Source organism: Parasteatoda tepidariorum, chromosome 2, assembly GCF_982258835.1.
Source record: "Parasteatoda tepidariorum strain Cologne lab strain chromosome 2, Ptep-v5.0, whole genome shotgun sequence".
In the NCBI taxonomy this organism is placed as follows: Eukaryota; Metazoa; Arthropoda; class Arachnida; order Araneae; family Theridiidae; genus Parasteatoda; species Parasteatoda tepidariorum.
The window spans coordinates 91,549,654-91,563,131 of NC_141756.1; the positions used below are offsets into that span (position 1 = coordinate 91,549,654).

General features: G+C 29.8%; 1 protein-coding gene across 2 annotated transcripts in view; it reads left to right on the forward strand.

The window, feature by feature from the left end:
• The window catches only part of LOC107438761 (scm-like with four MBT domains protein 2), a 36,627-nt gene that overhangs the window by 7,904 nt on the left and 15,245 nt on the right, over nucleotides 1–13,478 (forward strand). For both annotated transcript variants that reach the window (XM_087157738.1, XM_087157737.1), the window contains exons 3-11: nucleotides 487–587; nucleotides 1,236–1,476; nucleotides 2,882–2,970; nucleotides 4,393–4,488; nucleotides 4,927–5,077; nucleotides 6,209–6,294; nucleotides 6,383–6,635; nucleotides 10,317–10,402; nucleotides 10,478–10,546. In XM_087157738.1, the coding sequence (XP_087013864.1) occupies nucleotides 487–587; nucleotides 1,236–1,476; nucleotides 2,882–2,970; nucleotides 4,393–4,488; nucleotides 4,927–5,077; nucleotides 6,209–6,294; nucleotides 6,383–6,635; nucleotides 10,317–10,402; nucleotides 10,478–10,546 (1,172 nt within the window). The remainder of the gene's footprint in view (nucleotides 1–486; nucleotides 588–1,235; nucleotides 1,477–2,881; nucleotides 2,971–4,392; nucleotides 4,489–4,926; nucleotides 5,078–6,208; nucleotides 6,295–6,382; nucleotides 6,636–10,316; nucleotides 10,403–10,477; nucleotides 10,547–13,478) is intronic.

Below are 13,478 nucleotides of genomic sequence, written 5' to 3' on the forward strand. Positions count from 1 at the left end.
GGAGAGAGACTTATCAAGTTTAGCCATGGTTTCGGTTTCAGCACAATCTGGCTGATTGCTCTTTTGATTGCTTCCCAAACCCTTTCCTTCGGCTGCTTTTATATCGTATTTTTTATGATAAAAAGTGACAAATTTGAGGAAAGGTCAAGTCCAAAAGTTATTGTTTTCGAGTTTGTCTCATGATGGGGTTAATCCCATGATGGGGGTGACATTATAAGATTTAAACCTAATTGTTTATTTGAATTACTTTATCCGTATTTAAGTTACTATTTGCCGATGGAGATTTCCCACGGTAGTTTTATTTAATCGAAGACTTTGAAATGTTATAGAAATCTAATTTTAGCCCTTTCTCTTGATTTTAATTTTGAGTGACGATAAGCATCACAATACAAAGCTCAAATATTTTATAACTGTATGATGAAAATAAACTGAGTTTTATAAATATCAAGTTTTTCGTATTTATTTATTCTTTAATTGCACCAATAGGAAATGTAGCATTACAAGATGGAAGTGATCCTGATTTTGTTTGGGAAGATTATCTTGAAGATACAAATGCAGTCGCTGCTCCACCAACAGCATTTACTCATGTATGTTTTTTTTTTTTTTTTTGAAGTTTTAAATATATAATATTTGAACTTCATTTTAAGAATTTTTAATATTTCCTATTTCTTATTACTGAGCAATTCCAACATTTATGAATAAATATCATATTTGCAGATTATGAGAGCATATAAAATTAGATGAAAAAAATTAAATAATTTTCATTAAAATACCTTTTAGTGTCATTTGCACTTACTCCAATTTCATTTACTTTTATAAATTTGTAATTTTTTTTTAAAAACTGAAAACTGCCTGTTTTTAATTTTATGTTACTTTTTGAGTTATTTTCCAAAACACTCAGTTTTTAATTTTTGAAAATTGGAGTAAATATAGCAAAACTGCCTGTTTTTAATTTTATGTAACTTATTGAGTTATTTTCCAAAACACTCAGTTTTTTATTTTCGAAAATTGGAGTAAATATAGCAAACACCAAGAGTTATTTTTCAAAAAAATTCCTAGAAATGCTTAAAAAAATGAGTCTTATAATTTACAAATATGACATTTCGTAAATGTTTTAATTGCCTAATTGTCAAACAAAGAAAGAAGTATTTTTTCAAATGTGTTTTTTAAATAAAATATTATAATCTTAATATTCTTGATTCAATTGTTGCAAAATATCTCTTTTATACTTTTAGGTGGAATACAGTTTAGAAAGTGGATTTAAAGTAGGAATGAAATTGGAAATACCTAGTTCAGATGATGGTTCTTCATATTGGGTGGCTTCTGTAATCATGACCTGTGGTGAATTATTATCACTGCGATTTGCTGGGTATGGGGAAGATCGGTCAGCTGACTTTTGGTTTAATATTAAATCAGGAGAGGTTCATCCTGTTGGTTGGTGCTCTGCCAATAAAAAAAAGTTATGGCCTCCTAAAGGTATTTATTTATTTATTATTATAATATTTTTGCCGCTATACTATTTGGTATGCAATGCATTTTTTCCTCTTATAGTCGTTGCATATCAGTACTTAAAATTTAGTATGCCTCTCAGGAGATTTATTTTCTTTAAGGTTAAATTTAAATGTAGATTCATCATCCCTAAGATGTCCCAATGATTGTTTCACTTTTTATTCCTCCCTGTTTTTCATTTTTTTCTCCATTCTTTCATTTCATAAAACAAAAAAGGTATGTTAAAGGCATTACATCGGCAGAACAAAACAAGCGATTTTCAATCAGCGATTCTATGGGTTGGGAGAGTCCAAATGTATCAATAGTCCATAGTCCAAATGTATCAATGTTAAAACAAAATTTGAAGTATACGAAACTAAATTAGACCTATTACTTCGTTTGGCAGCAAGAGCTGGCCATTAAATAAATCTAAAAAAGATAAGCTGCTGATTTTTAAAAGAAAAGTAATCTGAAAGATTTTGGGTGCAATGTAAGCAGAGTGTCTGTAGAATACAAAATTACAGTAGATTTAAAGAACCACATATTATCAAGGTGATAAAGGCTATCTGCATTAGATGGCTAAGTATAATGACCCAAACCCAATTAAATTAAAAACTTTTTCAAAAATAGAAGGTACATAAAGAGGGGAAGGTCCCCGATCAGGTGGGTTGATTCTGTTGAGAGTCAAGTTCTAGAAGTCAACCAATAGTAATCTATTTGTTCAGATAGAGGAGACCCTTAGCCAATGACAGGCTGTAGTGCTGAAGAAGACATTGAAACAAATATTGCCTATCAGGCCCGTAGCCAGGGGGGGACCGTCGGGACAAATCCCCCCCCCCACAAAAAAAATTCTGGGATTCAAACTTTTTAGTCTTTCTTTGAGCCTCTCAGTAAAAAGAAAAACAAAAACTGTCGAATCAAACCTTTTATTAACTAGCTTTATTAAGCATATTTCGGGATATTCTGGTTTGTCCTAAAAAAGTCATCAAAAAATTTTCTTCAAATCCCCGTCGCATGTCTTTGTAAACTTTGTTTACAAAATGATTATAATTATTATGTAATATTAATTGAAAAATAAGTATTATGTAATATTTTTTAATTGCTAGTTTAACTTTTGCAAACAACAGAATAAACAATATTTGTTACAATGTTTTTCCCCCTACTTTGCATGTCTGAAACTGTCCTTGCTTCTTACCATATCCCCCCCCCCCCCGACAAAATATCCTGGCTACGGCCTTGTTGCCTATGATGCATTTTTATGACTATCATTTTACCCACTTACGGTTTACATTGAGAGAACTTCACTTTAAACGTCCTATTACTACTGCTTATTTGATTTTAATTTTCATATTTAAAAATTAGTTTGTTATATTATCCGTATCCTTTATTTTAGGTGTTATAGAAAAATATCCAGATGTTGCTTGGTTACTCAATAAAGAGCTTAATAATATAGATTCTACTGCACCCTCACTTTCTGAGGATGTAAGTATTTCTGTTCTTATAACTACTTTTTTTCACGTTGCGTGCATATTTTGCGTATGAATATACTTTCAATATCCTCATTACTATTCGTTATGAGAAATTATTTAGCAGCATTGTGTACTGCATTTATTGTAAAATATTGCACTTTTTATATTTTAATTTTTTAGCTGATGATGAATACAAAAAATCATCCCTTTCATCCATCTAATATGTTCCATTCTAATATGTTATTATTATGAATTGTATTAAGTATAAAATTAGTTGATGTTTTAAAATAAAATATAATTTAAATATATAACTAAAATATTTCTTTTTATTTATTTATTTATTTTTAATTTTATTTTTACAATAGTTACATTTGCTACAAAACAATTTTTAACTGTTTTTGTTTGATTACACAATAATTACGGTTATTTTTGATACCTGATATTCTTCGATTCATGTTGCTGGTCCTAAAATAATATAAATGAACGTAATTAATTGTAAAATTAATAAAAATGCAAAATTAAATCTTTTTACTTGTTGTAATGTAACTGTTAAATGTATCTTTTTAAAAAAATTTCTAATTCTTAATTTTTAAAAAAAAAATATGCTCAAATATGTATAAAAAATAAATAAAAAGCTAAAACTTTTGTAATAAAAATTGAATTCTCAGTATTTTTTAACTATCGAAATTTTACTGGACTAAATATAAAAATTTAATTATCAATTTTTCTATAATTCTTCCACGTACAAAGTTATGAAACTTAATTAAATTTGCGAAAGCTCTTTTGAAGCACTTAAAAAAATTTCTGACTTTTGGAAAATTAACATTGTTTAAAAAACATGTTCATGAACTTTTGATGTGTTGTGCACTTTCAAAAATTACAAAGTGCAGCTATTACTTATCAGGACAAATCTAATAACTCCTAGAAATATTTTATGAATTCATATCTATTTCATACGTTTTGATGTTACATTCATAATGTCATTAACCAGTGCTTTGATATAAATTTTTCAGAAATAATTTAATAAAGTCCTCATTCAGACTGCTCTTTAATTCTGTTATTTTTTTTTTTTTTTACTGGTTTTGACAACTTTTAAACCTTGTTCCTTTAGCACATTTTTTTAGTTGTGAAGGTGAATTATTCACCATTTATTCTGAAAAATCTCTTTTCAAAAATCAAGATCTAAAGCTGTTAAAAACATTAGGAATGTCAAAATTGAAGAGTATTCTAAAAAAAAAAAAAATCTTTCTGAAATTTTTTTAGTTGAGTACAGAATTGCATTATGGCAGATGGAGGTAGCTTGGAAACATAATAAATTGGTATTTAGGCAATTCACATAATATTTTCAGGCGTTATTAGATCAGTTCTGGAAATTAATAGCCTCACCTTGTATGTTATAGTTTATTAAATCTGTATCATACTCGTTTTCTTTTAGGTCGCTGCTAGTTTTATGCCTATTGATCAGATAAAGAATGGAATGAAACTGGAAGTTTTAGAAGCTTTTAACCCACAGCATGTTTGGATAGCAACAGTATATAAATAGTTCATTATTTAATTTTTCTTATATAGTTAAATGAAAGATATCATATGAATATTGTTTGATAATTGAAAATCAATATAAGTGTTTTAATATATATTATTATGTCTTTAGGTGCAAGCTATTAATCCTTATCAATTTTTAATGTATTTATAAAGCAATTTAGGATATATATTTTAAAAAAATCCTATTTTTCTGATTTAATTTATTTTTTAACTAAAGCTTTGAATTATACTTTTCCACTTACTTACCTTTTTCTTCTTAACTTAATAACTATTATTTAGATTTTATGTTATTGTTTTTTAATTTTGAAAGTTGTAATTCATAACTTCATTTACTAATGTTGAGAATTGAAAAAAAAATTAATCTTTAGTTTGATTTTCATAGATTTTTATTGGATTTTTTGTTTACTTTCCAAAAATTTTCTTCTAGATTATACAGAATGTTGGTGGTCGTTTACTGTTGAGATATGATGGAAACGAAGAAACTTTGTTAGAAGATTTTTGGTTATTTTATTTGTCTGATAGACTTCAGCCCATAGGATTTGGCAGAGAAAATAATTTGAAGTATATACCCCCAAAAGGTATTTACTTAATGTAATTTTAAAAAAAAACACTATTAAATACTTTAAAATTTTTAAGCATTAAAAAGGTATTTTATCTTCTACCAATTGTTCCCAAAATGAACAAATCTACAATGAATAGAAAATACTAATCCTTTATAAATTTTGAAATAGATTTCAAATTAAATTAATGATAATGAATACGATATTTGTTTTTTTAATATATTTTCTGTAATTAAGCATACATTTTTTTAATGCATGTTTTATTTTAAACACATTTTTCTCTAAATATTTGTCATTTAAAACGTCAGTTGATTTTCATTTGATTTATTTTCAGATTTTTTATGTATGGAATGTTTTGAAAAAAAATTCTTTTTTGAAACAAATATGGCCTAAATGTCAAAGTTTATCATTTAATAGATCAATGCAATTAAAAATATCCTATGCACAATGGAAATGACATTAGTAATTCATGTATTGCTTCATTTTAAAGAAAATCGAAGCAGAACTTTAAGGAAGTATTTAGTCTTTTAACGTGAAAACAGATATTAAGAAACACTTCATGTTGAAATTTTCAAATGTGTATTCTGTTCATTACATAACAATTCAAAATGTCATGATACTTATTTTTTATATTTATGTGAGCATAAATTTATAATTAAGCAAAATGTTTTTAAAAGTTACGTAAGAAGAAACAAGTAGATTTTTTTTAAAATATCACAATAGTGTTTGTGTTTTCTCTAAAACAATTTTGTCCTGTATGTCTTTTGCCTACCATAAATGTTAAAAAATACTTTCTACAAAAAAGTATAATTTGCTACTTTAATTGAAAATTTCTAGAAAAATATTTACATGGCTAATATTTTGTATTTTTTACTATTTCAATTAAGATTTTTTAAGTTTTCTGTTAAATAGTCTCTGTGTGAGTTGTTCACAATACTATTTTAAAAATTCGATAGATTCATAGATTTTTATATTTTATTTTTAATGTTATACTTCTGTTAAGTTATTGTTGCTTTGGTTATTTTCCAGGTTTAAAATTTTATTATAAAATTAGAGTTTTTTTTTTAAATTTGTAATTTTTTTTATTTACAATTTTACATTGATGCACCTGTCAATTCAGTATGTCATGCCCTCATCTTTTAATTCCAGAAAATTTTTGCGATGATTGTGAGGCAATACTTAACAAATCTATAGAAGCAGCAAAATACTCTCCATTTCCAGCTCATATATTTGAAGTAAGCTTCCATTTTTTCTTTCACATTAATAAAGAGCATGCATAATTTTTGCCTTAAATATCTAATGAATTTTATTCATTTTGTTTAGCCTAAACTTCCAATTGAACCTCATGAATTTAAAGAAGGCATGAAATTAGAAGCTGTAGATCCTAAAACTTACTCTGATGTATGCCCTGCAACAGTGTCCAAAGTTATTAATGATTTTTACTTTATTGTTACCATCGATGATCATCAAGAGTCTGACAAATGCGAAATCTCTTTGTGCTGTCACAATAATTCCCCTTTTATATTTCCAATTAATTGGGCTGAAGAAAATGGTTTAGAACTAAGAACTCCTAAAGGTAAAGTTCTAAGTCACCTCTTTCATATATACTAATATCATTTAATTTAATTTTAGTAAATTTGAGTAGCAAATCAGTCTAGTAGTATTAGTAGCAGCAAATAGTACTAGTATATGAAAAAGTATGGGATCAGTAAATCGCAAGATGAAAACAGAACTAAGAACTTCTAAATGTAAATATCCCCTTTAATCTATGTTATACTGTCATTTATATTTCTTTTTACATTTCCAATCAATTAGGCTGAAGATATCAGTATAATTCTAATAACTTTTTAAGGTAAAGATCTAAGTTACCCTTTTAATTAGAAGTGTGTAATATGATTTCATTTAATTTTAATTGTAAATCTGTAAATGATACTCATAGTTTGTTCAATCTATCTTGATTTAAATTTTTACTTTGCCTGATTCTTTCTTTATATTTAAATATTTACATTTTTTTAAAGTTGCGCCTTTTTCAATCAGACACATCAGTGATTTTATTATACAGTGATACCTCGAGATACGAGTTTAATTCGTTCCGAAACCTTGCTCGTATGTCAATTTACTCGTATCTCAAAGCAATTTTCCCCATTGAAATCAATTGAAATGCCATTAATCCGTTCCAGCCCCAAAAATACTACCCAAATTGCTTTTGTTACTTGTTTTTGAATAAGAAAAAATTATTTATTAACGACAAATATTGTATAAAATCATAATTAAACATAATAAAACACATAATAAACATAAAAGATAATAAATAAAAAAAACTGGTTTTACAAAGTGGACAAACATATTTGTATTCTGGTCACTGAAATGCAACTTACACACAACTTAAATGCTACTGTATGCTTAGTTTTAGTCACTGCTTTTCTCTTCACTGGTCTTTGCTTTTTTCGCCGGATTAAAAAAAAAACTGTCCAAAGAGGTTTGTTTCGTCCTCTTTTTGATAATGTTGCGGAAATGTGCTAGACAAGTGTCATTAAACAGCTCCGATGCACGACCAGTTGCAACTTTTTCGGGATGTTTCTTTTCCACGAACTGTGAAACTCTCTCCCACATTCCCAAGATCTCTTTTATCTCACTTGTAGAGATAGCCTCCTCCACCTCTGGCTCTTCCTCGAAACCAATTTCTTGCAGAACCGCCGAATTCTGCTGCGACTGTAAATCTTGTAATTCCTCGGTCGTCAGCTCCTGAGAGTGCTCCTCGACGAGCTCGTTTACGTCTCTCTCATCCATCACCAGGCCCATGGATTTTCCCAGAGACACAATTTCCTCCTCCACTGGCACTTCGGGTTCGAATCCTTCGAAGGTACTTTCAGCTACAGACTCAGGCCACAGCTTCTTCCACGCAGAGTTCAAGGTTCTCGTTGTAACACCCAACCAGGCCTGATCAATAATTCTGAGGCATATCACGATGTTAAAGTGATCCTTCCAGTACTCTCGAAGGGTGAGGTTTGTGTTCTCAGTCACTTCAAAGCAGCGCCGGAATAGGTACTTAGTGTACAGCTTTTTAAAATTAGAAATCACCTGCTGATCCATGGGCTGCAGGATAGGAGTGGTGTTAGGTGGTAGATAAAGAACCTTTATAAACTTGAACTCTTCGAGGATGTCATCTTCGAGGTTCGGTGGGTGAGCAGGAGCATTGTCGAGGACGAGAAGAGCTTGCATGGGTAGGTTGTTTTCCTGTAGATATTTCTTAACAGAAGGACCAAAAACCAGGTTTACCCACTGCACAAAGAACTGCCTAGTGACCCATGCCTTCGGGTTTGCCCTCCACATAACTTGCAGTTTTTCTTTAAAAACCTTATGTGACTTAAAGGCTCTGGGATTTTCCGAATGGTAAACAAGCAGAGGCTTTATCTTGAAGTCTCCACTCGCATTGGCGCACAGTGCGAGAGTTAGTCTATCCTTCATGGGTTTGTGGCCTGGCATTGCCTTCTCCTCTGCCGTTATGTATGTCCTATTCGGCATCTTCTTCCAGAAAAGCCCTGTTTCGTCACAGTTGAAGACTTGCTGGGGGATGTATCCATTGGCTTCTATTAGTTCGGAAAAAGTTTTGAGGTAATCCTCAGCTGCCTTCACATCCGAACTTGCTGCCTCACCATGCCTGACAACGGAATGAATGCCGGTCCTTTTCTTAAAGTTGTCAAACCAGCCTCGACTAGCTTTAAACGAGTCTTCTGATGCCTCGTCCGTGGAAGTGTGAGGGGTCTGATGCAGCAAATCACCGTAAATCATACGTGCCTTCTCGCATATGATGCCCTGTGTTAAGGTATCGCCTTTAAGCTGCTTCTCCGTCACCCAAACCATCAGCAGTTTCTCCATCTTTTCATGAAGAGAGCTCCGGAGCTTAGAAATTATTGTAACTCCCTTAGCTGTCGTTATACCCTTTATCGACTCCTTCTGTTTAAGCACAGTGCATATCGTTGAAGTACTACGCCCGTACTGCCTCGCCAAGTCAGCTACTCGTACACCTTGCTCATTTTTTTCTATGATTTCACGCTTTAATTCAATAGAAATCATCTTCTTCTGAGCACTGACCTTTCCACTCACTTTCTTCGGACCCATGGTTATAAAAAGAAATGTGATAAAGTATGTAAATGCACAAAAAGCGCAAAGCCCTAGAAAAACTTAACAAAGATGCTTCAACAGCGAGATAAACAAGCACTCCGGGGGAAAAATGTACGTGTGATAATGCGCGATACGCAGGTTGTCGCCGGTGGGTGCTGTTAAAGCGCATGCGCAACTGAAATGCCCTTCCACCCTTTTCAGTTATTTCATCGGCTGGAGAGAGGTGAAGGAGGGTTGCGAGGCGCAGACTAGACTGGTGGGCCGTGTGCAGAGTCACAACTGGCCGTTCCTCGTATCTCAAATTTCGCTCGTATTTCAAAGCAAAATTTCACTCGCTCGACAGCTCGTATCTCAAATAACTCGTATGTTGGGGCACTCGTATCTCGAGGTACCACTGTATTTTAATTGTATAAAACTTGCACTTATCTGATGTTATGAATTAATTTTACTACTTTTGTAAGCATTTTCATAAAAAGAGAATTTAAATTAGAGGAATCTGAATTCCCTAAGCTTAGTTTCCTAATTCGTAGCAGTCCATAGTTTTTTTTTAATTGTATAGTAAGTTCATAAAAAATGGTTTAAGTTATTATCTACCATATTCATTTTATGTGATTTTTTCTCTTGAGTTTTATGAGAGATCACATCTTTGTCCTCCTGTACTTAACGATTTGTCAGAGTTGAGATACAGCATAAAAGAAACTATCTTATTGATTACTGTGGTTTTGTTAACCAGAGTGTTGGAAGAATTGGTCTTAAGTTAGATGTGTACCATATAATTAACTTTATACATAGTGAATATTTGTAAGAAATATTTGTAAGTGAATATTTGTATTTCACCTTTAATTTGCTGTATAGTTTGTCTTAAATAGTTTAAAATAAATAGTTATGATACAGCATTGAATTGGATCACATTTGGCAGTACACATCACACAGTATTTAACTGTGAATATCACACCCCAATGTGTATTTAGCAGTACACGTTAATTACATTATGAATTTAGCAGTATACATTGGTAAATTTACTTAGTAAAAAATCAGTAAAATTACTACTATCTTGCTAAAAATTTACTCACTGTTTTCATTTACTTATTTTTTTTTCTAACTTTGACGTGATTTAATTTGTTTATTTTAGGTTATGAATTTCAAGGCAAATTTGAGTGGGACAATTATCTTGAGTTTTGTAAAGCAATTCCTGCACCAGCAGAATTTTTTTTAATGGTTTGTTAATTTTTTTGCTTGAAATGTGCTTTCAATGCTACAGAATATATTTTAAAGTTATAATTTATTTTCCAGAGTGTAATGAATATGGGTTTTGATGTTGATATGAAGTGTGAAGCCGCTGACCCCTTCGTACCAAGTAATGTATGTGTTTAGTTTAAATATATAAAAAATTTTGTTTAATGAATTTAAAGTGAATATGTTTTGAGATTGAATTTATGTTGCTAATTGTACATTTATGTGTTTATATTTTATGGAAAGAAATTACAGAAATGTTAATATTCAAAGAAAATTTATGAATTTGTTTAAACTATGTTTCTTGTTCATTACACCTTATCAGCAAAACTTGTATCTAATTACAGTTAATATTTTGTAATAATAAGGGTTTAATAAAATGCATTAAAAGGAATTTTTTTAATTTTAGAATGAGACAATGCTACTTGATTTGTTTTTCAGTTTAATTTTTATTAACCCTGAAATAAACATTTAATTTAAACAGTTTTAATAAAACATTAGTTTTACTGTTAGACATCCAAACTTAATGTTTCACCTTAAAGTCTTTATATTTTATAATTCAATTTAGTTCTAATTTTGACTTGTTTTAATTTTTAACTAGTTGCCTCAGTTTTAACCAGGTTATTTTGATTTTAACCAAGTTACATAAATTTCAACCTAGTTTTATGCATAGTAAAAAATATCACTCTTGCAGCAAAAAATTTACAAAACGTACTCATAGCTGTTTAATGCAGCAGTTCCCAGAAGATATTCTGTGGAACCGTAGGGTTCATAAAGGTCACAGGAGTTCTGTGTGATAGAACCTTTTATTTTTTTAACCAGTAATGATTTTTGAAATCTATAATAAGTTTGCTTTCAACCAATTATCCATTATTTATTTAATAATTAGGTTATTATTATGAAATTAATTAAAATGCCAATGAAAAAAAGAAATAGCAGTTTTTAAAATATATATTTATATTTTTTTACCAACAACAACATTTTGGACAAATTACTAAAAGGATATGTATTTACAAATAATTGTATCAAAATTTAAAATTCTAAATAAAATAACTAAATTCAAGAATTATGAATTATTTTTCTCCAAAAACCATTCTCATATTTTATAAAAGTTCTTCAACAAAAACTATAATTTAGCTTATTTTATTCGATTTATTTTATGTATATGCCTGAACTAATAGACTGAAATCTGCTAAAGAATTGCAAATTCAACTACCAAGCATAAAACCTAATTTAAGACAGTTATTGATGGAACAATTGAAAAAAATTATTCTTCACATTAAATGTTTTTAAATCAAGTTAGAGGTTTTTTTATTTTTTATCATAGTACAGTAGGGAACCGATTATCCGGAACAATCAGGACCATAGCTATTCCGGATAACTGATTTTTCCGGTTTCCCAAATCGCTACAAAAAGCCTTTTTTTTAATTGTGAAACCCAACTAAAAAAAATATATACAGTCAATTCGCTATAACTCGAAGTACGATAACTCGAATATTACTATAACTCGATTTTTTTATGAGGTCCCGACCCTTTTATCTTCAATTTCATGTTAATTATTCTCGATTACTCGAACTTTACTCCCTTTAACTCGATTTTTTTTGGATCTTTTAAAGCAAAAAAAAAAAAAAACCTTGGAGCTGATATCTTGCCCCTTCCTTTGCAACACACACACAATGTCTTTCGCACTCTTCATGGAGAAGCTAAAGCTGTCCCTCTTGAAGTATGTGAATAGTGGTTAAATGAAACGTTACCAAATTTACTTCAAGGAAACAGTTAAAATGATGTTTTCACTATTGATGAAATTGGTTTATTTTTTAAATGTCTTCCAAATAAGACTATGATGTTTAAGGATGAAAACTGCTCAGGGGGTAAAATGAGCAAGGAACGTTTGACTGTCCTAGTTGGAGGAAATGCGTCTGGGACAGAGAAATTGCCCTTACTTGTTATCGGGAAAAAAAGCGAAATCCCCGATGTTTCAAGAATGTAAAAACGTATCCTTTGGATTACAAGTCTAACAAAAAGTTTTGGATGACATCAGTTTTATTTGAAAACTATGTAAGAAAATTGAATCGGAAATTATTCGCTAAAAAAATAAAAGTGATAATCTTTATGGATAAATGCACAGCGCATAGTGATCTACCTAATTTGAAAGCAGTAAACTTGCAGTTTCTCCCGCCGAACAGAACAGCAAAGTTGCAGTCGATGGACCAGGGCATCATAAAGTGCTTCAAACAGTCTTATCGTAAATGGCTTCTCAGAAAAATGATGTTAAATATTGTAAGCATTTAGAAGATTTGTAATTAATAAGCATTAATTAAATAATTCGACAATATTTTGAAAGTCCAAAACCGAAACTAACGGTAAGTCGAACTTCCGATATGTCGAAGTTTTTCGTCAGTCCTATCAGATTCGAGTTATCGCGAATTCACTGTATATATGTTTGGAAATAATCTTAAAAAGAAGAAAAAAAGATGAAGTAATACACTAATGATTATTTCCAAAATGATGGTAAGGTAAACATCTTTTAAAAAAGAAAGAAAAATCCTAAAATCTTACAAAGAAAAAAAATGTTTTTTTTTTTTTTTTAAAAAAAATGGCGGGCGGGAATATTTATCGAATTTCGTTCCGGTTTTTTTTTTTTTTTTTTTTTTTTTTTTTTTTTTTTTTTTTTTGATTTTCGGATAACGGGTTCTGTACTGTTTTCACAACTGCTAATTAGCTTTCTTTTTAACAGTCAGGCTTCTGCCAAAAGAAGTTTAATCATATATATTATTATCCTATATTTTATAAAATGCTGTATAAAAAAAAGTAATATTCATTGCTTTAAAATATTCATAGCTTATTATTTAAAACAAAAAAATTATGAAATTAAATTGCTAAAGGGGCTTTAAAGCTGTAGCATTCCTTAAATTAAAGATTATTCTGTATTTAATTAAAAGCTATCAAAAATAAATTTCTATATCTATTATGTTTAAAAAGTCTTGTAATTATTTTTTATAAAAACTTTGTTTAATTACAATGAAACTTAATAAATTTAAAAGAAATTAATTAAATGTAA